The sequence below is a fragment of the Bos indicus x Bos taurus genome, chromosome 11, assembly GCF_003369695.1.
Source record: "Bos indicus x Bos taurus breed Angus x Brahman F1 hybrid chromosome 11, Bos_hybrid_MaternalHap_v2.0, whole genome shotgun sequence".
Taxonomy (NCBI): domain Eukaryota; kingdom Metazoa; phylum Chordata; class Mammalia; order Artiodactyla; family Bovidae; genus Bos; species Bos indicus x Bos taurus.
Genome location: NC_040086.1, coordinates 73,089,764 through 73,117,602, shown reverse-complemented (window position 1 = coordinate 73,117,602; position 27,839 = coordinate 73,089,764). Strand labels below are relative to the sequence as shown.

The 27,839-nt window shown below is 39.5% G+C and overlaps 1 protein-coding gene and 1 non-coding gene across 15 annotated transcripts in view; both read right to left on the bottom strand.

Annotated features, from left to right (window-relative positions):
- DTNB (dystrobrevin beta) overlaps positions 1–27,839 on the bottom strand; it is a 241,726-nt gene that overhangs the window by 75,034 nt on the left and 138,853 nt on the right. For all 14 annotated transcript variants that reach the window (XM_027555895.1, XM_027555906.1, XM_027555893.1 and 11 more), the window contains exon 10: positions 1,166–1,243. In XM_027555895.1, the coding sequence (XP_027411696.1) occupies positions 1,166–1,243 (78 nt within the window). The remainder of the gene's footprint in view (positions 1–1,165; positions 1,244–27,839) is intronic.
- TRNAC-GCA lies at positions 21,056–21,127 on the bottom strand. The gene has a single exon. It is a non-coding gene; the product is annotated as a tRNA-Cys (tRNA).

Here is a 27,839-nt window from a genome sequence, read left to right as displayed (position 1 = left end):
AAATCCTCTACTGCAGGGTGGCAGATTCCTACGGTTTACTCCTTCATTTCTTTCTAAGGCTATTTCCCAAACTGCTTGATGATAAGAATCACCTGGAATACTTGCTAACCATGTGGCTTCCCAGGATCTCAGGGTCCACTCGGTCTGAGAAATGTGTGATCCCAGAAATGCGTATGTTTAGCAAGTGACCCAGCTGATGCTTCTCATCACTCCAGGCTGGGAAACACTGCTCACGGAGTTTTACCTAATGTGAACAAACATAATTGCTCTTAAGTATTAATATCTTAAGTATTATATATATAAAGTCAAAGTATTATTACATAGATGACATTTCTTTGGTTAAATTAATCCAAAGCGATCAGTACACATAGTTTTCTTCAGGTTTACAGTACAAAGCGCTCTTCTTCAGGAAGGACTTGGGGAGTAGGTGGGAATATCTTTGAGTTTTTTTGTATTTTTTTTTGAGCGATGACTCCTAGAAAGAATTCTTTATTGGTGTGCCCTTGAGAAATTTTCTGCATTGCTCTGGTGAGGGAACAGCTTAAATCAGATGGGAAGTCAACCATTTCATACAGCTCTTTCAAGTCCTGCCTAAGAGAATTTTGGAGAAGAGTAATGAAATAAAGAGGAGAAAGGAGTATACTGTTCTAGTGCCTTGAAGGACCCTAAGGAAAGTCCTTGTGTAATTAAGAGAGAAACTCAGGCTTTTCAACTTAGATGCTTATAAATTCTATACAGAATGATGTAGGAGAACATAAGGAATCAGCTCAATTTATGCAGTCCAATCAGAAAGCAGAAATGATCTTTGACTTTCCAAGAACTCTAATGCAAAACTGTTGAAATTCATGCTCATCAAATATTGTTTAATGTTAAAAAAATAAAGAGATCTCAAACAAGCCTAATCCGCTTTGACACCATGTTCACTGGTTGTCATAAAGGGACAGTATCCACCTCAGGCACCACTCAAAAGCAGGCTCCTTCAGCTGCTATATTTATAAGTTAGTAGGGAACAAAACAGGAGGGTAAAACATAGAAAATAATATAAAAAGACAGTCAGAGGAAGAGAAGGAAAGCCAGTCCTTTCTGCCCTGTGGAATGCTCTGCTTCTCAGGGCAGAGGTCAGAAGCCAACTCCCAGCGGGGACTGAGGCACAAGCATGACATACCTCTTGGTGGGCGTGGGCGCCCCAGAGGACATGTGGCTCACCATGGTGTCATTCAGGTTCGTCGGAGGGCGAGGAGGACTGGAAGAAAAGACATTGACATTATATTAATAATTACCAGTGAAATGAGGGGAAACAAATGGAAAAGTGATAAGGGCAAAGGACCAACTACTAATATCGCTCCTGATATGCACAGAGGGATCCATGAGGAATGGGGCCTGAAATCAGTACTTTCAGCCTAAGTAAACTCAGCAAGAAGGTCAAAGCCAAAGGACCCTAGAGCCACCCAATAGGAACAGAAAATTGTACCCACATGGCTGAAAGTTAAAGTGTTAGTTGCTCAGTTGTGTCTGACTCTTTGAGACCCCAAGGACTGTAGCCCACCAGGTTTCTCTGTCCATGGGATTTCCCAGGCAAGAATACTAGAGTGGGTAGCCATTCCCTTCTCCAGGGGATCTTCCTGACCCAGGGGTCAAACCCTGGGTCTTCTCCACTGTAGGCAGATTCTTTACCATCTGAGCCATCAGGGATGTAACTCTGGTGGCTCTTGTTTTACAGTTTTAGCACACAAGAATCTGAATTCTGCATTCCAGGTGTTTACAGGAACACTAGGTGGGTGGCATCTGTGGTGTATTACAAAGGTTACAGCAGCAACATGCCTGCTTTTCCTGAGATTTGGTTAAAGTTCACGGTCTTCCCTCAGATTTAGTTTGTATACAATTTACTGAAACAATTAAATTGTTAAATATTAAGTTCTTTTATCAATCCTTTACTAGAGCGTTAACAATGAGGCCATATCTGTAATCCAAATTTAAATTTGAAGGTAAGCATTTTTGATAACTTGTCTTTATTGGTCAGTTTTCTGGATTCAAGGTTTCTTTCTTCCTCCTGTGAGTCTTGAATGAATGATTCCAAACTTACCAAAAAGAATCTGTGATTCTGCCTTTCAGCCATTCTTCAGCCCCTCTCCTTACCCACAAAGTTCAGTTACAAAGGGCTTCTGTCTTACACTTGGAACCACATGACTATTGCTAAATATTCCTCCTGGGAAATCACTCACTTCCTCTCCTAAACTGAAAGAAGTATTTTTCAGAGAAATTTGTCCATCAACAGCAGAACTGTGAGGCAGAGAAGTCCTTCTCTCATATTTAGGTGTTTGAGAATGACCTCCTGGCTCCTTCTTATCTCTTAATAGCTGAGTTAATTATGAAATTGTTTGTTAGAGGTTATATTTAGCAAGTCCTAGTGAATACATATATGCATGCATGCATGTTAAGAAGCTTCAGTCGTGTTTGACTCTTTGCGACCTTATGGACTGTAGCCCACCAGGCTCCTCTGTCTATGGAATTCTCCAGGCAAGAATACTGGAGTGGGTTGCCATTTCCTTCTCCAGGGGATCTTCCCGACTTAGGGATCGAACCTGTGTCTCTTACATCTCCTACATTACATTGGCAGGCAGGTTCTTTAGCATTAGCACCCTAGGAAACCCCGTATATTTTGGCCACACCATGTTGTATGTGGGATCTCAGTTCCTCGACCAGGTATGGAACCTGCGTCCCCTGCATTGGAAGTGCGGAGTCGTAACCATCAGACTGCCAGGAAAGCCCCTATCCTAGTGAGTATTAAAGGACCAGAGCCTTTATTATTTTTGCAGGTTTCATAGTACATTCAAACACAGGCTCAAGGGAAAAGTTTCAGGTAGATCCAAAGTACTGAGAGATGGGTGGGTCTACCTCTGCACTTCTTTTTTAAAAACCAACTTCACTTCTGGATAGGGAAATATTTTTAATGATTTCTCATTTAATGGAGAGGATCAAAGATGGAAAGTAATTTGCAGGGCACAGATTTAGGTCTCTTGATTTTTAAGCCACAACACTATGCTTATTGTCACACATTTCTTCCTTTGCGTGACAAAGTAAGACATTCAGAACTGCAATATGCCTTTTGAGGCTGCAGTTCGATTCCACATTATTTATCTCACTACCTACTTTCCAGGCAGATATCCAGTTTTGCCCCCAAATTTCAAGCCTATTAATGGTAGTGCTGTGTTGAGTTATAATCCATTGTTTTAGGCTGGTTATTAATGGAAGTGAAGACGAAAATTAGCTTCATTTTACCCTAAACTTATATTCTTGCGATTCTTTTAAATCCATTGTCCAAAGGGGATAAGGAGACAATTCCTGTGACAGAAACAACTCCAGCATGATAGCTTTTCATTCTTGAAGGCATCAGAAATATTCTGGTCCTGCAAACACAATGTGCTTTGCCTCTTTAATACACTATTATTGGCAACCCATTCCCAATATAGATAAGGACATGTTCATGTTGCTTTCAGAACTTATGCAGTTACCCAGTATATTTCAATATTGAAGATACTACTGCATTCAATTTCCTTTCTGACATTCTTTGAGGAAAAATGACAATAGGAAAAAAAACCAAGTTTGTTTTAATTCCCCAAACATGGATCCACATGATACAATTCATGATTTGTAGCATTCTGTTTGGTCTGATACCACAGAAGTTTTTAATAATTATCTTTATCTCTTGGTAGATACCATGATCGATTATTATCTTACAGCACACACAGCAAAGCTTCTCTAATATTCAAAACCAGACAGTACGGATTAGATTGTAAGTTGTAAATTAATCAGAACTGCCCACAAATTTCATACCCTTTCTGAACTCCTAACATGTTTTGCTAGGGAAATAGGTATGTGTTTGTAATCCAAGATCAAAGAGGCATCTGAAAACTTAAAGGGGGTCTTGACTGTAGAATCTACCACTAGACCCACTGAGAAAGCCAACAGCTTAGATGTGGTCTCACGAGATGTAATAAATCAAAAATTACTCCCAGTTTCAAAGAAAAAAATTGTCATAGTCCTTGCAAGACAAAACTGAAAAGAATGCTTCTTTTAGGTGTTAGACATTAATGGTGCCGGTTATAGAAACTTACTTACAAAGTAAGAGAATTGACACAACTCACCAGATCAGTTGTATTGATCTTTTCCTTCAAAACTTACTGAATACCTTGAAGCAAAGACCACCAGATGTTCTATATCTTCCTTTGGTGAAGATATCAGCACGGATTTTTAGACACTAACAAATTCTGTGATATCCAAGTGACCATCAACTATCAGTACTGTGATTTCAGGGGTTCCGGCTTTGTTAACAAGACAGGCCAATTTTTTGGATGAGGAGATAGAAATAGATGAATGATCTAGATAAAAGGTAATTTGCTAGTCAGAAGAGGTTGATATGACAAGAAGACTCAGAATTTAATTCTTTTTTCTTAATGTATAGTTTTTGAGAATTTGTTAAGTACTATTATTATTATTATTTTTGGCCATGAGACAAGGCTTGTGGGATCTTAGTTCCTTGATTAAGGATTGAACTCAGGCCCTTGGCAGTGAAAAGCACGCAGTCCTAACCACTGGACCACCAGGGCATTCCCAATATAATTTGTTAATTCTTAATCAAAAGGAAAGGGGCATACCTACTGGGTACCTACTCATATAACATGAGTAAGACTATCTTTATCTTAATGACCTAACTATATGTATACGTATGTATGTGTGTGTCATCACACACATCATCATCACAAATGCAAACTGTTGGGAGCAGCAACTCAGGCATTCTCAAGTGTTGAGAATTCAACCGATGAAGAGCTGTTATCCCTGCCTGGAAGAATAATGGGTTAACAGTTTTCAGGTAAAGTTACATTGAGGCGAGAGTTTTCCAGATATAGAAAGATGGGTAACCAAGGCAGAGGAAATGGTAGGGAAAAAGGTACAAAATTCCAAAAGTACAAGGCATACTTGGGTCTCTGATTTATTTGGCTAGACTCAAAGGCTCTGGGAGGAGAGTAGCCAAAGATGCATCTGACAGGGAGATTAGGGTCAGAGTTCAATGATATCTGTTCTATCACAAGCTAAGAAGTTTGGACTTTATACTGTAGGCAGTGGGGGAGGCACTAAAAGTTTTTAAGCCAAGGATGACATGGCTATAGTAAGGTTTTGAAATGGTAATTCCAGAAGCTTGTAAAATACTGGTTTTAATCTGGGTGAACACAGGAATCATCAGGGAAGCTTTTTGTGCTGAGATACTCAAGCTGTACCTTCAGTTTGGTGAATCTGAATCTTCAGGGGCAAGAGCATTCTTTCTAATGCACACCCCCATTAAAAAATCAGTTATGTGAAGAGGTTTGAAAGGTGAAGGAATGGAAGCTGGGACCTCAAAGAAGAGGTTATGGCAACTGTCCAGATCAGTGATTACAAGGGTGGACACTGGTAGTTAAGATGGAGAAGAGACAGAGAGAAAACATTGCGGAGGTAATATAGATAAGATGTGGTGACAGATTAAGTGCATGTGGTCAGTGAATAAGGAATAACTGAGATTTTTACCTTGACTACTGGGTGGATAGTGGTATCCAAACTAGGGATCACAAGAGTAGGAAACAGGATTTGGTATTGGACTGGTGGGGTAGAGAGAATGAGCAGGAAGCTAAAGATGAGTAGATTTCAGTGGTGAAGTTGTTGAATCTGAAGTGGCATTGTTAAGTATAGGTAAATGATATCTTACAAGCAGTCAGAAATAGGAGAATGGAACCCATGTGAAAATGTCAAGTTTGAAAACATTTGAGTATCATCATTTAAACTGTAGCTGTTCATTTGAGTACTCTGATCATTATAAAGGTACATTTTATTCTTTTAGGTGGAACAGGATAAGTTTGGGGAAATATCCAGTAATAGGGGGGCTTGGATAACAAGTATAGAGCTTCTGGTTACTGGTTAGACAAAACTCCTACTAGAAAGTAAAAATTTAACTTACTGTATAAGTCCGTTTTTTATGTTACTTCTCCTATGACCAGACCACTCCAGTTCATTCTGGTGGATACTGTGGAATGTTGACTAGCTTGAAATTAAAATTACTATAGAATCTCTTGTAAGATTTTTAAAGCCAGGCATAGATGAAGAATAGCTCATCGTGCCTTTAAAATCTTCCAGGACAAATTATATATAACTGTGTATTTCTTTCTTTATCAAATATTTGTTGTGTCTCTACAAAGTGGTAGGTACTGTGCCAACTGTGGGGATAAAAATTAAAAGGACAAAAACTTAAGTCTTACAAAGAATAAAAATACAGAAAAAATAATTACAATATAATGCAATAAGTATTTAATAAAAGTAAGAAAAACTGCAACATGCTATGGGGAAATACTGAGATCACTTCACCTCATAAATAAAATTTCAGTGTACTAAAGAACTAAGTATAAATGTTTACATAAATCAGAGGCAAACATACAGGTCCATGGATAGAGAGGATTTTCTAAGTTAAAAGCAATGGAAAAATTAGGAAGAAAAAGACGGATGAATTCTAATGACTAGACTGGTTCCAAATAGGAAAAGGAGTACATCAAGGCTGTATATTGTCACCCTGTTTATTTAACTTATATGCAGAGTACATCATGAGAAACACTGGACTGGAAGAAACACAAGCTGGAATCAAGATTGCCGGGAGAAATATCAATAACCTCAGATATGCAGATGATGACACCACCCTTATGGCAGAAAGTAAAGAGGAACTAAAAAGCCTCTTGATGAAAGTGAAAGTGGAGAGTGAAAAAGTTGGCTTAAAGCTCAACATTCAGAAAACGAAGATCATGGAAACAGTGGAAACAGTGTCAGACTTTATTTTTGGGGGCTCCAAAATCACTGCAGATGGTGACTGCAGCCATGAAATTAAAAGACGCTTACTCCTTGGAAGGAAAGTTATGACCAACCTAGATAGCATATTCAAAAGCAGAGACATTACTTTGCCAACAAAGGTTCATCTAGTCAAGGCTATGGTTTTTCCTGTGGCCATGTATCGATGTGAGAGTTGCACTGTGAAGAAGGCTGAGCGCCGAAGAATTGATGCTTTTGAACTGTGGTGTTGGAGAAGACTCTTGAGAGTCCCTTGGACTGCAAGGAGATCCAACCAGTCCATTCTGAAGGAGATCAGCCCTGGGATTTCTTTGGAAGGAATGACACTAAAGCTGAAACTCCAGTACTTTGGCCACCTCATGTGAAGAGTTGACTCATTGGAAAAGACTCTGATGCTGGGAGGGATTGGGCGCAGGAGGAGAAGGGGACAACAGAGGATGAGATGGCTGGATGGCATCACTGACTCGATGGACATGAGTCTGAGTGGACTCCGGGAGTTGGTGATGGACAGGGAGGCCTGGCGTGCTGCAATTCATGGGGTCGCAAAGAGTCGGACACGACTGAGTGACTGAACTGAACTGAAAAAGTCATTTGGGGAACTATTTCAATAAATGTGACAGAGCAAGAATTAACAGCCTTAACATACAAGGGATTCATACAAACTGATAAAACTATTAAGACTTCAATCAGACAAATGGTCAAAGTGAAAACACACCATTAAAAAGAAGAAACACAAATAACAATATAATACTTTACGAAAAGCAAAGAAATTTGCTAACATCACAGACCATTTTCCCTTGTAAAAAATAACAATATTTTTAAAATTGAAGGTAATCTTAAAGCTAGAGAGGATTTTATAACAAGGCCCTTAACTGACTATTTCAGGCAAAAGTAAAAGTACAAAATTAAGCAAAAGTTCTATAAAGTAATTTGACAATATGCCCATCAAAGATCTTTTAAAAAGTTCAAACATTTTGACTCCTAATTCCCTTTCTAGGAATATATTCCAAGGAATTAATCAGAAATGTAAAGATAATTTTACATTTAAAAATATTTAGTAAAATATTTATAACAGAATAATTCTGGAAGAAATCTAAAGTATTCAAATATGAGGGAAAGGAAAAGTAAACTACGGTATATCAATAAATATAGTATATTATGCTAGCATTAAAAAATAATCCTTATGAAGAGCCTTCCAGTTAAAAGAGAAATAGCTTAACATGTAAGAGGTAAAAAGAAGGGTAACATAACTATTATACTAGCTAACAATTATTGAACGTTTGATATGCATCTATTAGACAGTGGTTAGGACTTTAAAATATTATTTTATCTTTACAATAATCCTATAAAATAAGATAAAATTATTTATACATATACACACCTGGTCTTAGCTAAGTAATATGATATGTAAAGCAAAATATTTGTAGGAAATACGTCAAAATGTTAAGGAAAGTAGAATTATGGGCATTATTTTTCTTGCCTATTTATACTTTCCTGTCCTCCTCCAGTTTTTCAAGTTTAATTTTTTTCTGATTTTCAGAGAAAAACATGCTTAATATTTTAAATACATATATTAAAAAAAATAGAAAGAAAACTTACTATACCAAAGTCAACTTTTCTAAAGTGAGGTTGTACTGTTTCTGTTATCACTAAGAAAGCAAACTGCAAAGGAAAGTCTTTTACAAACCTAGACAGAACTTTGAGACTGTTAGTAGAAAAAAGACCTGTTAAACCGTTTGAACTGATCCAAACTTCCACAACCCCCCAAGATTCCTACCACCACATTCCCAAAAAAGAAAGGAAATAAAACATTTTAGATCCGTCTACATTATCTCCTCTACTAAACTGCAGGAAATGTACGTGGATTTTTATCACTGTATTACAAGCACCTGGCATACCGTGATACACAGATTAGGCTTTCAGGAAATATTTGATCATGAGTCAGCATGACGTCGTGTGCAGAATGTGTAAGAAGTAACCTTTCTGTTATATTTAGCTGCGGTGAGACTCTTCTCTGAGAATGGAATAACGACATTTTTAGCTGTTATATTCGGTAGGTATGCTTGTAGCTATAGCACGCTTTCATCTGTGATTTCGTAATGGAATCAACACAGTGGAGAATGCCTTTCATAACAATAGTAATACTGAGTGCTTCATACATGCCAGATTCAGTTCTAACATTCCCCGTGGATTCGCTCATAGAAACCTCACAACCACCAAGGAGGCAGATCCTATTATTACTTTTATTTTACGGATGGAGACAGGAAGGCACAGAGAGAAGTAATGCACCTGAGGTCACAGCCAAATCAGGCGGCAGAAGCAGGGTCTTAAACCAAGGCGGCATGGCTCTTGGGTCTGTGTTCTTAATCATTACGGTGCAGTGGCTCTACTACCCTTGCTCTAGTTTTAGAAAAACTTACAACTGTTTGGTCTACAAATTAAAACCAACTGCATGGGGACTTCCTGTGGTCCAGTGGTTAAGACTCTGTGCGCTCCGTGCAGGGGGCCCGAGTTCAATCCCTGGTTGGAGAACTAGATCCTACACGCTGCAACTGGAGTGCATACCCAGCTAAAAAGATCTCAAGTGCTGCAACAAAGATCAAAGACGCCACGTGTTGCTGTTAAGACCCAGTGCAGTCAAAGAATCAAATAAATAAAAGTAAATATATATATATAAAATAAAACCAATAGCATGATGTTAGATCATAGCTCTTGTTAAGTCGCTTCTATAGGAAACATAAAATGATAATAGTCCTAGGGTATGGTTTTGGGTGATTTATTCTTTCCCCTTAGAACTCTACATTACAAATGCTTCTCAAACTATTTGGTTGCAGTTTTAGCCACCTCTAGGCTGTTTCAGTGTTCTTGCTTTGAGAATCCCAGGGACAGGGGAGCCTGGTGGGCTGCCGTCTATGGGGTCGCACAGGGTCGGACACGACTGAAGCGACTTAGCAGCAGCAGCAGCAGGCTGTTCCAAGGAAGACTAGGTAAGCTCATATGAACGGTTTCCTTCAAAAACATCTCTAATTTATTAAAATGACTTTCAAATCTAACCTTAATTTCAAAGATCTTTTGGAATCTTTGTCTCAGCCTAACAAAATAAATGCATTTAGTGAAGAAATTACTTATTATATCAGCCAGACTACTGACTTAAAAAAAAAAACCAAAAAACTAATACCTGGCTTCAGACCAAAACTGAGTGTGATTACTTGCTTTTATTTTCTAAGTTGACTGAGATTCAGGGGTAAACAATTTCCAGATAATACTCTCTAATCAAGGATGTGAAAACACAATACTGTTGCTTAAGCACAATTTCTACTTAAAAATTGTGAGTGAGTCAAGGGGTATGTGGGTTTCCCAAGTGGCATTACTGGTAAAGAACCCACCTGCCAATGCAGGAGATGTAAGAGACTGCAGCTTCATCTCTGGGTCAGGAAGATCCCCTGGAGGAGGACATGGCAACCCACTCCAGTCCTTGGAGAATCCCAAGGACAGTGGAGCCTGGCGGGCTATAGTCTACGGGGTTGCAAAGAGTTGGATAGGACTGAAGTGACTTAACGTGCACACGCGAAGCGGTACATGAAGAAAGTCTGAAGCCTGCGAGGACGAGTGACACCTTGGGTACTTGTCATTTTCTGTAGGCCCTCTGTGTACCTCTTCTTTAGGAAGTCACCCAGACAGATACTTATCCCTGCACTATCCTTTTAAAAGCATTTGCTCATTATGTTGCTGTTCCTCCCAGAATATTTTTAATTGTAGAGGTCCCGCAATTCCCTTTGTCTTGACAGTCAACTGCCAACCATGCATGTGGGGACTTTTTACCAGATTTTTTGGTCTGTTCATTACTGTTACTGCATTTTATTGTGCTATAAATAAAATGTTTTCATTTACTTGATTACTTTTTTGGTATCTCCCACAACAATGCTTTACATAGGAACTCAACCATTTTTAGTTCAGTACATTTAATCACTTATTATAATTTTTGTAGCCAGCTATTTTGCCCTCAACCCTGGACACTTGTGTTGTTTTTGAAATTATCTTTCTTACTCACTGTAATCATACTCTTCTCATCTTTAAGTTTATACAGCAGATTCCACCATACATTAAGACAAATTCAAAATCCACACTGTAAACTACTTCATTCTTTTCTCCATCAAATTACACTTCCCTCTACATCTTTCAAGCAAGTTGTCTGTTTGCTTCTTCTAAGCCCCCGCTTTCAAATTTTCTCTAGGTACCTACCCTGGAATGTCTTTCTTCACAGACTTGCCAAAATCACACTTAAAAAAAAATTTTTTTTTTAATTTAATGAATTGATTTGGCTGTGCCAGGTCTCAGTTGTGGCATGTGGGACCTCGTTCCCAGGTCTCAGTTGTGGCATGTGGGATCTCGTTCCCAGGTCTCAGCTGTGGCATGTGGGATCTCGTTCCCAGGTCTCAGTTGCGGCATGTGGGATCTCGTCCCCTGAGCAGGGTTTGAACCCAGACTCCCTGCATTCGGACTGTGCTGTCTCTGCCTCTGGACCACGGAGGAAGTCCTCTTTCTCACTTTTTTAATGAGAGAAATGGCTCCTGAAATTTTAGTATCTCCATAAAGCCCTTCTGATTACTACAAACTCCATTTAAATAAACAAAGGTCACATCAGTACACAAACAAAAATCCATAGCAATATTAGGGGCTTTGAGAAAAAAACAAAAGCAAGTGAACACTGTCCCTGCCCACAAGAAGTTTATATTCCAATTAGTCTTCATGCTAAGTGAAGTCGCTCAGTCGTGTCCAACTCTTTGTGATCCCATGGACTGTAGTCTTCCAGGCTTCTTTGTCCATGGGATTTTCCAGGCAAGAATACTGGAGTGGTTGCCATTTCCTTCTCCAGGGGATCTTCCTGACCCACGGATTGAACCCAGGTCTCCTGCATTGCAGGCAGACGCTTTACCCTCTGAGCCACCAGGAAAGTCTTCATACTAGTCTTCACAATAATAGACATTTATATTTTAGTTTAACATATTACAATTTTTAGGTCAAATCTAATTTGATAATCATTCGCAATAAAAAAATGTGTAAAATAATTCATAACAAGACTTCAATGTAATTATTTTAAATAATTCACCACAGATCAGGACAGCAAAAGAATATTAAAAATCCCACAAAGGGGGATTCCCTGGCAGTCCAGTCAGTCCAGTGTTTAGGACTCTGCACTCTCACTGCTGAGGATGGGCAATTCAATTCCTGCTTGGGGAACTAAGATCCTGGAAGCTGTGTGGCATGGACAAAAAAATAGCAAAAAAATTAATAATTCAGAAAAGGTTATTGAATACACTTATTTTTAAAAAATACCATGAAGTTAACAGTTGCAAGATTTGCTGTATATTTTGCATATATTTCCTTTCAGAACACCACAGAGAGTTGGGAGGGAAGGGGTGATGCACTATGAACATTTACTAAGTACGAGCATTAGCAGTGAGCTAGGTCCTCAGATACACTATTGGAATTCATGCTACTATTCATGATGGATTCTTTTTTTAAAAATAAAAAGAGAAAGGTTAACAAGGATAATTAACATGCTTAAGGTCACAAACCTATGAAATGAGAGTACCAGCCCTGGAACCCAGTTTTACCTGGTTCTAATGCCACCGCAAAGAGTTGGACACGACTGAGCGACTGGACTGAACTGAATGCCACCAACCAGATCAAATCCACAGATTCACCACCCTAACCCAGGCATCTCTCTACTGCCCACATGAATTTTTCAGATTAGAGTTCTCAGGGAAGAATAAATCCCCTCTGTTACTCTCTCTAAAAGCATCCTGCCTTGAGACAACGTTTATGACAAGTGCAGATCATTTTTAACCTCCTTAAAGGGTGTGATATTTTGGTCTTTATTTATGCCTATGTACCAGACCAACTGGGCTTCTCTGATGGTTCAGCAGTAAAGAATCCACCTACAACACAGGAGATGTGGGTTCAATCCCTGGGTCGGGAAGATCCCCTGGAAGAGGAAATGGCAGAGCTAGAACAAGATTCTTGGCTTCCTTTGGGTATTCTTGCCTGAAAAAAATCCCATGGACAGAGGAGCTTGGCGGGCTACTGTCCAAAGGTTCACAAAGTCAGACACTTGGACTGAGCATACATACACCAGACCAACCGTCTCCTTTACTCCACTAGGTCCCAAGGTTATCCGCCAAAGCAAAGAGGTTAAAAAAGCCAATGGAACTACCTTTGGGAAAACTATTAGAAAATAACCATATGATACTATAAGCATAGTATAGATATTATGTTACATATTTACAGTGAGGTTTCTCTGACTTCTAGGGAAGAACATTTTACTTTATTGGTTTTGACAATTAATTAACCAAAAGAAAAGACTTAAAATTTCCAAAATCAACTTCTAATCTAAACACACTGCAACTAATCCATTAATGTCAAAAAGACCTAGCAATAGACACACATGCCTCCATTCCTATTTCTGGCAGCTCAACACAGCCATTTGTGGTATAAGACTTAGAATGAAGTATTTCTCAGGAAGGAAAGGTTCACCACAAACACATTCTTATACAGAATTTTCACCACTAGACAGCATGCTAGGTATCTTCAGAGATACCCAGAGGAAGCCAAGTATCTTGTTCTAGTTCTGGGAAAGGATAGAATTATAAAATGAAGCAATAATTAGCAAACTATTGCTTAGCTTAATATGCTTATACTGAAAAAGTAGGCAAAAGGTCTTAGAAATGAGATAATTAAATCATCGAGACTGTAGCCCACTGGGCTCCTCTGTATATGGAATTCTCCAGGCAAGAATACTGGAGTGGGTTGCCATTCCCTTCTTCAGGGGATCTTCCTAACCCAGGGATCGAACCCAGGTCTCCTGCATTGCAGGCAGATTCTTTACCATCTGAGCCACTAGAGAAGCCTCAGAAAAATACTATTTTATTTAAAAACCTTTCCACAATGAATCTCTGAATCTTTCCTTCTTTATTCTCCTTGTTCACTAAACTTAGGAAGTTGGCTGTACTTTTTAGATGTCAACTCATGTATTTCTAGAAAGATGAGAAAAGAAGACAACTTAAATACTTTAACAAGTTACTGTTCACAGAGAGGTCAATGAAATGCATGATGCAATCTCATTTCCTGACCCATTCATATGCTCATTACTGAAATCGGTTTTTAAAAATGGAAACATACATATTATGGAAGAAAGGCTGACTCTTAATTATATTTTTGCAATTAACCAGGTGAGAAAAGATACAATGGGTTTCCCTTCTTTAAAATAACTGGTTGGGAAGTTCCAGAGGCTTTAGCATCCTGCCTAAAATAAACAAAATCATCATCAGCCCAGCAGCTCAAGCAGCAAAAACATAAAGGCAAGGAAAAGCTATCAAACCTTTACGTTCTGTAGCAAACGCTTCTTCTTTCTCTATGGATCTGGCATCTAATGCATTGCACTGCTGTTGTCTCTAAGGAAACAGAACAATCACATGACGAAGAATCTTCTCTACAAGGTAGTTTATCCCACAGAGCATTTTGGGAAAAAGCAGGTACAAGAGAACAATTCATTAGAAGGCGAGCACACGTCTGCACTCTGTCAGCAAGTCCATCAAGCAGTTGAATGCAGCCTGTTACAGGAAGGCAGATGCAGTGCAAGAGCAGGCACCACTCCTTAGATGCTTCAACATGAAATACACTCCCCTGCAACAGCATCCAAGTTCTGCTGCAAACCAGTGACCTAATTAACGCAGTCGACGATTCCATTCTGATGGGGATATTAAGGAGCACCCCCTTACCTCTTTTCTTAAGGCCTCTCCTAATTGCCAACTGCTTGATAAGAAAGCAGCTGGCAGTAGTGTGTCTGCCAAGCCATCTAGGTAGGTAGCAATTGGGAGGTAGGAAGAACTAGCAAGGCTTAATTTTGTTTTGTTTTGTTGAAGAGGAGTTCATGGAAACATAAGCAGAAAGAGAAAAAAAAAAAGCAGAACCATGGTGTCTACCTACCCCTGAGATCCAAAGAGCTCTTTACTTCATAAGGGCGTATCATCAGAGGGCAGCTGAAAGAGAAGGGCTGAGCAGTGGGCTGTCAGGCACACCTCCAGCAGGGCGCTCACGTGATGAGCATGTCCCTGACACTCACGGTCATCCTGCGGCCTCTTTTTCTACTTCATCTACTCAACAGCTCATAAATCTATCTGTTCCTGGTCTCCATCTCCACTGGCATTATCACCTTTCAGCATGCATTTGGTTAGTGTAACTCAAATACTGTAAAGGTTTTCCTATTAGTTCACCAGTGTCCAGAGAACTTCTAAGCTGTTGCTCATTGGATTTCTCATGGTTAAAATTACTTCCCCAAGCATAGCTCTCATACCATTCGGCCACAGATCATCAAGCCTCTACTAGTCTCCCAAGTTAGGACAAATACCTTCCTCTCTACACTCACTACCCAGACACTACAGCCTAAGTCTCCTAACCCATCTTCATTTTCATGACTTCCCTAAACTTCCTAGGTGTTCTGGACAAATATGCTACTTCATTCAAACACAGGGCCTGAACTTTTCTGCCACAGTAAAACAAAAGTAAGACAAAACTGTAAAAGATACTCAAGGATTTACACTAAAAACAGAGTAAGTCAGAATGAAAGCCAGACTAACAACCTAGGTGCCTCGGAAAGAACTCTATCATTTGAGATGAATGAAGAGGCGAGAAAAGGCAACCCAACAAATCAGACCATGAGCCGGTTGACATCAACGTTTTGATATCAATAATAAAATTCTAAAGAAAAAAATAAATCCAAGTGTTCAAATGCTTGGCACAGAAATATAATAAAAACAAAACAGCAATGGAAAACACCTTTCAAAGCTGTGAGTTGTGAGGACAAACAAGGGGCATGAGAGCACAGAAAGTGAAGGGCAGTGTAACAACAATGGATAAAATTAATTTCTGGAGGGAGAAAAGGGATTACAGAATACCAGAGACGGAAATGCCTTCGTTTTATAATAAAAACACAACAAAGGGGAAGAGGCAGCAGACAGTGGAAAGAACACAAATGTGGGAGAACCGGGTTCAGCATCCAGTTCTGGTACTAAGCAGATGAAGTGACCCCTCTGACTCTGGACTATGCAGCCCTTTGGGCCTCAGCTAATCAGTCTGTGAAATGAAGGAGGCTGGTTCTACAACAGTAGTTTTCACATGTGTTCCCTGGGCATCAAAGGATTCCATGAGGTGCTTCAGTAAACCAATGAGGAGAGCACGGGGATTAGGTGTCAACCTCATCCCTGACACCTCAGTTGGTAAAGAATCCTCCTGCAATGCTGGAGACACCAGTTCAATTCCTGCATCGGGAAGATTCACTGGAGAAGGGATAGGCTACCCACTCCAGGATTCTTTGGGTTCCCTTGTGGTTCAGCTGGTAAAGAATCTGCCTGCAATGTGGGAGACCCAGGTTCAATCCCTGGGTTGGGAAGATCCCCTGGAGAAGGGAAAGTCTACCACTCCAGTATTCTGGCCTAGAGAATTCCATGGACTATACAGTCCATGGGGTCACAAAAAGTCGGACATGACTGAGTGACTTTCCACTCACTCACTCATTTCAACATCAGCGGGTCCACTTCTGTTCTCCATGGGAGTTCATATAAACAAAATGTCCCAATGTTGATTTTTTTTTCCTTTTAATTTTCTCTTCATGTGACTTTCCTTTTTTAAAGAATAATTTTAGGAAATTTACTTATGTATGTATTTTGGGCTGTGTTGGGTCTTCACTCCTGCGAGGGCTTTCCTCTAGCTGTGGGAAGCTGGGGCTGCTCTCTAGTTGCGGTGTGAAGGCTTCTCATTGCAGTGGCTTCTCTTGCCGTGGAGCACCGGCTCTAGCATGCAAAGCTTTCAGTAGCTGCGGCAGATGTGCTCAGTAGGCGCGGCTCCTGGGCTCTAGAGCACAGGCTCTGTGGCATGTGGGATCTTCCCAGATCAGGAGTCAAACCCGGGTCTAATGCATTGGCAGGTGGATTCTTTACTGCTGAGCCACCAGGGAAGCCTTCAATGTTGTTCTAAAAAAATTGAAAACCCCTTTTCTGATTACAAAATTTAAAAGAGAAGCCTCTTTTGTACTCACTCATAGTATCCTGTTCTTTTCTTGTAGAGTCCCTGTCGCGATTCGCAATTACTCTTCAGCATTTTTTGTCTGGCCTCACTCAAGAGGCTGTAAACTTCCTGAGAGCTGGGCTCATAGGGTTTATTCCATCTCTTTGTTCACACTGCGCACCTCACATATGACTGGCACATAGTGGATGAAAAAAAGAAAGTGAAAGTGAAGTTGTGCAGTCGTGTCTGACTCTTTGCGACCCCATGGACTGTAGCCTACCAGGCTCCTCCGTCCATGGGATTTTCCAGGCAAGAGTAGTGGAGTGGGTTGCCATTTCCTCCTCCAGGAGATCTTCCCAATCCAGGGATTGAACCTAGGTCTCCTGCATTGTAGGCAGACGCTTTACCGTCTGAGCCACGAGGGAAGTCATAGTGGGTGAACAACCAACATTTGTCAATAATGAACTTATTTTTATGATTTTATGATTCTATTTTTCATTCCAATCTACTTGAAACAATGTGTTAGCTAAATCCAGAAGTACAAATTGGTGAAAGGCTCACCTGAACTGAATTCAAATGGAAAAGATGTCCAGCTAAGGAAGTCAAAGAAGGATAGCTAACAGGCCATTTGGGATGGTAAAAATTCTTGAGTGGGAGGAGTAATGATGAGTAAATAATGTTCTCAGGCATTTACCTGGGTATAGGAAAACAGGAGTCTTTCTCATATGTACTAAATGCATCAGATCAACTCTGCCTGTTAAATCAGCCTTGGTATTTAATTTCTGGGCCAAGAGAATCTGAAGGTAATTTTAAATGCCCTAATACATTAGGGAGTTTGCCAGGGGAATAAAGAATCACACGCCACTCATTAAATGTGTATCAAAGTCTCTGCTGAAAAGGCCATACAGAGACCTTTGGAGACAGTGCTATGACAGTGAATTATAAAGCAGCTGAAGGTGTAGTATAGGGATTTCTGGTTCAAATTGGTAGACTGAGCACATGTTGGGAGCTCACCCTTCTGTACCAAAGAAAAATGATTTAAAGATATAAAAGTTAATTGATGCATGCATAGCTAGAATCAAAATTTTTTTAAAAAGGGAAATTTTCCTTAAATCTAAAAAAAAAAAATGAAGACACATCACCCAAGGAAGAAAATAAACAAGAAGCCACTGTGGTGAGCAAGGCTGTGCTAAACTGCCACCAGCCACACACAGGACTGCAGGCCACCTCTGAGGAGGCTGGAAGAACTCAATCAAAACCTGCTCCCACACTGCACCCCCCCAAAAAACAGACAAAACAGAGCATCTCAAAAAGGTCTTTAAAATGAGTACGTTTAATATCCTCATTTTAAAAAATGAAAATCATAATTACTGAGATTAAAAAAAAATGCACAGATAGGCTGAACATAAGCCTGAATACAGCTAAAGGCTGACAGTACCTTTTTTTTTTTCAAGTCAAGAAAGATGAGAGCTGAACTTTCCTGGTGGTGCAGTGGTAAAGAATCTGCTTGCCAATGTACAGGACACGGGTTTGATTCCTGGTCTGGGAAGATTCCACGTGCTGTGAGGCAACTAAGCCTGTGTGCTACAACTACTGAGCCCGTGGTGCCCTAGAGTCCATGGCCCGCAACAAGAGAAGCCACAGACCTCAACTAGGGAGTAGACCCCGCTCACTGCAACTAGAGAAAGCCATGCACAGCAGCGAAGACCCAGTGCAGCCACAAACAAATGCACTAAAAAAAAAAGAAGAAAGAAACATGAGAGCTAAATCCAGTTTTAAAGTCTGTACTCTTGAGTTCCAGAGAGATCAGAGGGAATGGAGGAGAGGCAACAATCTCTAACACAGAAAATGGCTGAGAATTTTTCAGACTCAAAGAAAGACATGAGCCTCTAGAGAGTAAGAATTCTCTGCGTAGTAAAACAAATAGAAATAAACTTCTTAAAAAAGTTTTTAATCCAGGCAAATTAGAGTGGAACGTCAGATTACCCATGTTATTTAAAAAAAACTGTATAAGTGACTAGAGAAATATGAGAGTTTCAATAAAAAGGAAGGAGAGTCAGATTGAGGTCAAAACTGGTTACAAGACAATAGAGGAATGATATCTTCAAAGGATGAAGGGAAAACATTCCTCGGCTAGATTTTAAACTCAAATTATCATTCAATAGTGAAGGTGTGCCACAACAGCTAGAGAAAAAGAAATGAAAAGATCTGAACTGTAAAAGAAGTAAAACTATCTCTATTTGCAGATGACATGATCTCATATATAGAAAACCTTAAAGAATTTACCCCCCCAAAAACTATTCAGTTTAGTTCAGTTCAGTCGCTCAGTCGTGTCCAACTCTTTGCGACCCCATGAACTGCAGCACGCCAGGCCTCCCTGTCCATGACCAACTCCTGGAGTTTACCCAAACTCATGTTCACTGAGTCGGTGATGTCATCCAACAGTCTCATCCTCTGTCCTTCCCTTCTCCTCCTGCCCTCAATCTTTCCCAGCATCAGGGTCTTTTCAAATGAGTCGGCTCTTCACATCAGGTGGCCAAAGTATTGGAGTTTCAGCTTCAACATCAGTCCTTCCAATGAACACACAGGACTGATCTCCTTTAGGATGGACTGGTTGGATCTCCTTCCAGTCCAAGGGACTGTCAAGAGTCTTCTCCAACACCACAGTTCAAAAGCATCAATTCTTCTGTGCTCAGCTTTCTTTATAGTCCTACTCTCACATCCATACATGACCACTGGGAAAACCATAGCCTTGATTAGAAAGACCTTTGTGGACAAAGTAATGTCTCTGCTTTTTAATATGCTGTCTAGGTTGGTCATAACTTCCTTCTAAAGTGTAAGCATCTTTTAATATCATGGCTGCAATCACCATCTGCAGTGATTTTGGAGCCCAAAAAATAAAGTCAGCCACTGTTTCCACTGTTTCCCCATCTATTTGCCATGAAGTGATGATGGGACTTAGCTGATATGATGGTTTACTAGCTCTCTCTCTCTAAAACAATTATTAGAGCTAACAAACCAGCTCTAAGGAAAGTCAATATAAAAAGTCAATTCTATTTCTATATACTAGCAGTGAACAATCTGAAAATGAAATCAAGAAAATAATTTCACTAATAATAGCATGCAAAAGAATAAAATACTCAGGAATAAATTTAATCAAAGAAATGCAAAACCTATACACTGAAAACTATAAAACATCATTGAAAGAAATTAAAGAAGATGGAAAAACATTCCAAGTTCATAGGCTGGAAGACTTAACACTGTGAAGATAGTAATTTTCCCCAAATCAAAACCACACCTCTCTTTTTTGTAGAAATGGACAAGTTGTGGCTCAGCTGGTAAAGAACCCGCCTGCCAATGCAGAAGATGCAAGAGATGCAGGTTTGATCTCTAGGTCAAGAAGATCCCTCGCAGAAGGAAATGGCAACTCGCTCCAGTGTTCTCGCCTGAGAAAAGGCAAGAACAGAGGTGCCTGGCGGGCTACAGTCCATGGGTCGCAAAGAGTCGAACATAACTGAGTGCATGCGTGTGCACAGGGTTCATACGGAAATACAAGAAAGAATAGCCAAAATAACCTTCCAAAAGAACATACTTTTGGATGAACAAACAGGATACAAATTTCCTGATTTCAAACTTACTATAAACCTTTTTCAAAGTAGATTAGTTTGCTTTATGTTTGAAGGTTCAGAGATATGGATAAATTATCCGTTACTCTCTCCAATTACACAGAAATCCCTAATTAATATCTGATATTACTGGTTTTGAAAAAGTTTCTAGGTTTAAACACTGTGTAAGGATTAAACAACAGACCATGAAGGTTTCTTAGGTAGCTTTCTAACTGGTGTCTCTGTCAACACCATGAGCTCCACTTCACATCCCACACCTCTGTGTGCATGGTTTGCTGGAATCCCCAAAGGAGAAGTACAGTTGATAATGGTACTCTTACAGTTTCTCCACTCAAGGTCCTCACTGTTTCTCCTCTGAAAGTCAAAGTGACTTACGGACATGCTCAGTCATGTCCGACTCTTTGCGACTCCATGGCCTGTAGCCTACCAGGCTCCTCCATCCATGGGATTTTCCAGGCAAAAGTACCAGAGTGGGCTGCCATTTTCTTCTTCAGGGGATCTTCCCAACCCAGGGATCGAACCTGGGTCTTCTGCATTGCAGACAGACGCTTTGCCATCTGAGCCACCAGGGAAGCCTTTCTCCTCTATTCCCATACAAATGTTCGGGAAAATGACGAATATATGTAGTCACAGGAAGCTAAAGGATGCTGTTGTAGACAGGGAGCTGAAAGTAACTTTGATGATGTGTTATAAGGGGTTGAGAGTATTTTTCATTTCAAAGATGTTGGACCCACCAGTACTTTTTCACTTGTAACTTACTGCAGGGCACCCAGAGCAACAAGACATCTGACTTGATCCATTTAAAGGTTTGCATGTTAAGCTAGTTTTGGAGATCCTCCTTGGAAAAAGATCACCTTACATATGGGATTGCTTTTCCTGTTTTTAAAAGAGAAAAATATCAAAAGCTTACTGCCACTTCTCCTACTTTCCTATTTCTCGCCCTCTTCCACTGCCACTCTTAACATTTTAAGATCACAATAAATTACAAATATAACTTTGCTTCATTTTGATGACTCAATTTAATCCAAACTCTTTAAATACATCTCTGACATCAGTGTTTTCATCATCACTAAAGGTTCTCTGAGTCATCACACAATACTCCAGAATACATCATGGTCATTCTGTCCCAAGTGTTTATAAATAACTCCTCTGTCTAATGTTCTCAATGGAAAATGCACCACAAGCTTCTCCCATAATATTAAGCCAGCTGGCATTTCATCTATAATCACCACTTAGTACATTTTTACTTTTAAATTAAATTTAATCTTTTCTACACACATAATTAATAAGCTTGATCTAATGGGAATATGGGGGAGCACTGCACTCAGTACTAACCTGAGAATCTTTTTTAAGCACACAGAGGATGTTTAGAAAAATTGTTCAGATGTCTACATGAAATAACTCTCCCTGAGGATCAATATCATATAGGATACTACCTCTGACCAAAACTCAATAATATCAGAAAGCATCAAAATATATTCCCCAAAGTCTCATGTACTTGGAGATGTTTTTTAAAGAATTTTTAAAAAATCAATTAACTGAATCATCTAAAGAAGTAAGAAACTAGTAACAGGGTTTGACCCTTACATGTTTTTTCTTCTCTATTGGAAAGAAGGGAGGGTGGGAAGGAGGGAGGGAGGGAAGGAAAAGATATTAAAAAACAACAACAAAAAAAACAACCAACAAACTCATGAATGTCCTCAAGATTTAGATAAACTGCCAATTTGACATCCCTATTTGGTGTCACAGAAACCTCAACATGTCCAAATGGAGCTCTCATTCTATTCAAACTTGTTCACCTATAGGTATCCCCATGTCCAGCCCTCCAACCATTCAGGCCAAATTGACTCCTCTCTTCCTCTCACACCCCACATCCAATGTGCCAGCAACAATTGTATCCCTACATGTTATATCAGTTCTAGATTTAAAGACAGATAACATCAATGGTAGTTCAATCAATTTCTCAAAATGAAGACACTAAATATTCATTTCAAAATAACCTATGGAGAAGCTCTTAACAAGAATGTTTTTCTTGTAATAAACTGGACACAGGAAATGAGTGAAAAATAACAGCTGGGCTTATACAGAATTAAACATGAGGTGGTGACAGCTTGGAAGAAATGGCTAAAGAGAATAAAGAAGTCACTTACATTCCAAAAAGAATTCTACTAAAAAAGCGAAAAACCAATGACAAAGTATCTTCAATACAAATTAACAGAATATTTTCTTAAATTCAGGTTTGGAGACAATGGATTCAATTTTACCCTTAAAACGATCCCATTAAATTATCCAAAAGGGAAAAAATAAGTGAGACGAAAAAAGAAACGTCTCTTTTTTTTTTTCTTTTTTACTTTTTCTTGCTTTATATTTTGCTGTACTGTCCTGGAAGCAAGAACATTGAGTACAATGTTTAAGTGGTAAATGTAGACACATCTGTCTTATTTCTTATATAAATGAGCAAAGCATTCAGACATTTGCCGTTAAGGACAATGTTATCGTAGGTCTTTCCTAGAAGTCATTCATGGTGAAGATGTTTTCTTTTATTCCTCATTTTCAGAAAATTCTTATCAGGAATGAATGATGGATTTTCTCCAGTGATTTTTCTTCGATTACTGAAATGATTATATAATTTTAAATGATATTAATCTGAATTATATTGATTGCTATTTGAAGATTAAATCAGCTGGTAGTCCTAGGATAAACTCCACTTGATCATGATGTATGGTTGCATTTGCTTCATTAAAATTGTGCTCAGGATTTAAATATGTAATAATGACATATAGACTGTGGTTTCCTTTTCCTGTAATATTTTTGTCTAGTTATAGAATCAGGTAGCGATGATCTCAATGAGTTGAGAAGTAGTCTCTCCTTTTCATTTCTAAGAATTTGTGTAGAGCTGGTGTTTCTTCTTAAAACTTTGGTATAATTCACCAGTGAAATGATATAGGCCTGGAGTTTTCTTTGAAGGATGGTTTCTTAATGATCAATTCTATAAAAGATACAGGGTTATGAAGGTTGAATGAAATTTGGTAGTTTTTGTCTCTCAGAAAATTTTTCCATTTCATCTAAGCTGTTGAATTTCTTTATATAGTGATGAAGGAAATATTATGGATATCTTTTTAATTATGTAGCATCTGTAATGAGGTCACTTCTCTCATTCTTTTTTTCAAGTTTATTTATTTTTTATTGAAGGATAATTCCTTTACAGAATTTTGCTGTTCTCTGTCAAACCTCAACATGAATCAGCCATGCTGCTGCTGCTGCTAAGTCGCTTCAGTTGTGTCCTACTCTGTGCGACCCCATAGACAGCAGCCCACCAGGCTCCCCCGTCCCTGGGATTCTCCAGGCAAGAAAGTGAAGAGTGAAAGTGAAGTCGCTCAGTCGTGTCCGACTCTTAGCGACCCCATGGACTACAGCCCACCAGGCTCCTCCATCCATGGGATTTTCCAGGCAAGAGTACTGGAGTGGGTTGCCATTGCCTTCTCTGTGACTCAGCCATAGGTATACATATATTCCCCCCCTTTTGAATATGAATCAGCCATAGGTATACATATATCCCCTCCCTTTTGAAACTCCCTCCCATCTCCCTCCCCATCCCACCCCTCTAGGTTGATACAGAGGCCCTGTTTGAGTTCCCTGAGACATACAGCAAATTCCCGATGGCTATCTATTTTACATATGGTAACGTAAGTTTCCATGTTACTCTTTCCATACATCTCACCCTCTCCTCCCCTCTCCCCATGTCCATAAGTCTATTCTCTATGTCTGTTTCTCCATTGCTGCCCCGTAAATTAATTCTTCAGTACCATTTTTTTAGATTCCGTATATATGTGTATAGAATATGGTATTTGTCTTTCTCTTTCTGACTCACTTCACTCTCTATAATAGGTTCTAGGCTCATCCACCTCATTAGAACTAACTCAAATGCATTCCTTTTTATGGCTCAATAATATTCCATTGTGTATATGTACCACAACTTCTTTATCCATTCATCTGTTGATGGACATCTAGGTTGCTTCTATGTTCTAGCTATTGTAAATAGTGCTGCAATGAACAATGGGATACATGTTTCTCTTTCAATTTTGGTTTCCTCAAGGTGTATGCCTAGGAGTGGGATTGCTGGGTCATATGGTGGTTTTATTCCTAGTTTTTTAAGGAATCGCCATACTGTCTTCCATAGTGGCTGTATCAATTTACATTCCCACCAACAGTGCAAGCACGTTCCTTTTCTCCACACCCTCTCCAGCATTTATTGTTTGTAGACATTTTGATGAGGGTTAAAAGAAAGGTCCTTTTAACCAAAGAGATCATGTCTTACTTTAACCTTATCTTGATCTCTAAGATTATTTTAAGTGGTAAAATAAAAACCTCTCTCCAAAAGCTAATAAAAAATTACAGATTTTTACAATCTGAGTAAACTTTAATTGCCTTCCAAAGTTTCAGTAAGATCATATCAAAGTCATGTCAGATAAACAAGGAAGGTCTGACAATGTGACCCTGAATCAGAGAGAGACAAGAAACTTCTCAAATTTAACCTAATTTAATTTTAATTCACAACTGGGCCCTGTACTCCAGAAGCACAACATATCAGTAGAGTTAGTCCCCCCAACACTGGAGTATGCTGGGTACTAAGGGTATACAATCCTAGACCTTAAGAAGTTGATGGTGTAAAGGAGGTGTTTATGATCTTCAAGAAATCCAGGTTCAATACATACTCAAGAAATCCTTATAGGAGAGAGCACTTTACTGTGTGCCCAAATGACTAATAAAATGACAAAAGCTGGAAATTTCCTGGAGGTCCAGTGGTTAAGACTCCGTGCTTCCAATGCACGGGTTCAACACTTGGTTGGGAAACTAAGATAGCCCAAAAGATAGAAAACAAAAAAGCAAAACAAAATTACACACACACACAAAAACAAGAGCTTAAAGACCCTAAATAAGCCCGGAGAAGGAAATGGCAACCCACTCCAGTATTCTTGCCTGGGAAATCCCATGGACAGAGGAGGCTGGTGGGCCACCGTCCAGAGGGTCACAAAGAGGCAGACACGACTCAGTGACTAAACCGTTACCATGTCATACACCTGACACTAATATTGTAAATCAACTATACCTCAATAAAATATCATGTTAAAAGAAAAAGAATCTAAGTAAGGAAAGAGATTCACATGAGTTAGCTGCCTCTGTGGTTCAAAGGTTTCATGAATGGAGCAGAATTCAAGTTTGGCCCATGGATATACAAAGTGTGGACAGTTTGGAAGGGGCAAGAAGGGCATTCAGGAAAAGGGGTTACTGGGCTAGGACATCCTCAGCCAGCTCAGAGATACGGGAAGAGATAAAAGTTTTAAAGAGCAGGAAGGAGGCCTACTTCCCTTGTGGCTTGGGAAGGAGGCCTGGCCAAAGTGGAGGTTTTATCCTGCATAATTCCACAGTAGAAGATAAGATTCAAAAGTAAGGTGGGTCCCGATTACACAGGGCCTTAAATTCCAGCTTGAGGAGTGCCGCCTTAAATCTATAGGCAGTGGAGTTTTGTAGATTTTAAAATACGGAAGTAATATGACAAAGGCATATTTAAGAAGATTGATTTATCAACTCTGTACACAGAATTGAGGTTTAAGGAGAATGGTAAAGGGCTAATTTAATAGGTGCTAAACACAGGCAGTAGTCAAAAGTGGACAAGACCTATAAAGGACCTAAGAAACATTCAAATTATCCTAAACTGCAACCAGATCACAGTATATACATTCTATTAAGAAATTCAACTCAGGGAAATAAACTTCTGAGGCTCAAAATCTGCAAGAAATTATGCTACAAGTGTACTCCAGGTTTAGCTAGGGGAGAGATGAATCTCAAAGAAAAGCAGATTTCCCCAGTATTAATAAGAATGATTACTTTTCAAGGATTTCTTAGTAATCATAATGAATTGGAGGATCATGGCTTCCAACCCCAAAATATTGATATTATTAGCTCTAGCTCTGTAAAAACACAAGAAAAAGACCTGCCTCATCCTCACACACTGATATAATTTCTTGTATAGCCTGAATGTTTCATGAAGATCACTGCTATTAGGAAGTTGTGAGCATATACACATGCATTTGTTCATTCCACAAATAGCTATTTAAGGTCTGCTATTTGCCAGGCCCATTCTATACCCTGGAGATACGGCAGGAAACAAAATAAAGCTTTTGTTTTCAAAGCGCTTACCATCTAGTGGAGTACAGATTATAAACAGATACCAAAACGTATAATATCACATAACCGTACCAAAACGTATAATATCACATAACCGTGCCACGAGGAAACTAGAACGAGGCAACGGGAGAGAGTGATGGCGGTGCTATTGTAGAGACAGTCAGGATGAGTCTCTCTGAGGAGCTCACACTTGAGGAGAGATCTGAATGAAGTAAAGGAATGAGACATGTGAACATCAGGACGAGAAGCATTCTGAGCAAACAAAACAGCAGCTGCAAAGTATGTCAGGAACATACATGTCATTTTCAAGCAACAACAAAACCAGAGTAAGAAAAAAGTACTGAGCCCAACGGGAAAGTGGTTGGAAATGAAGTCAAGGAGGCTGCCAGGAGCCAGAGCTTATTGGACCTTGTAGACCACTGGACAGACTTTGGCTTTTAAGTGTCATGGGAGTCACTGAAGAGACAAGGACAAACAAACAAGAACTGGGTTACACTATGCAAAGTGAAAGTGAAAGCCACTCAGTCATGTCCAACTCTTTGTGACCCCATGGACGATACACATATAGTCTATGGGATTCTCCAGGCCACAATACAGGAGTGCGTAGCCTTTCCCTTCTCCAGGGGATCTTTCCAACCCTGGGATCAAACCCAGGTCTCCTGCATTGCAGGTGGATTCTTTACCAGCTGAGCCACAAGGGAAGCCCACATTATAGAACAGGTATAATAAGAAACCAATTCATAGATACTTAGAGTTCTGAATTTCCTTTACAAACACCTAACACCCTTTCAGAAATAGGTGATTTGCACTAAACATTTACACAAAAAACTCATATCTAAAAAAACAATCTCAAAAGGATTTTTCATTAACATTAGCATTAAATCAGGAGGTAAAAGTGAATTGAACCGAAGGGACTATACCTATGGTTGTGGGCACCGTTAAGGATTTGTTAAACATATAAAGTGAGTGTGTTCTAGACAAGATTAGCCACTCAAAAGCAAACACAGAAGACAACAAAAAAAACCCCCAAAAAACCTACCAACCAACAAATAAAGGACCAGGGAGAAGAGGGGTAAGTATGGGGAGAAGGGAAAC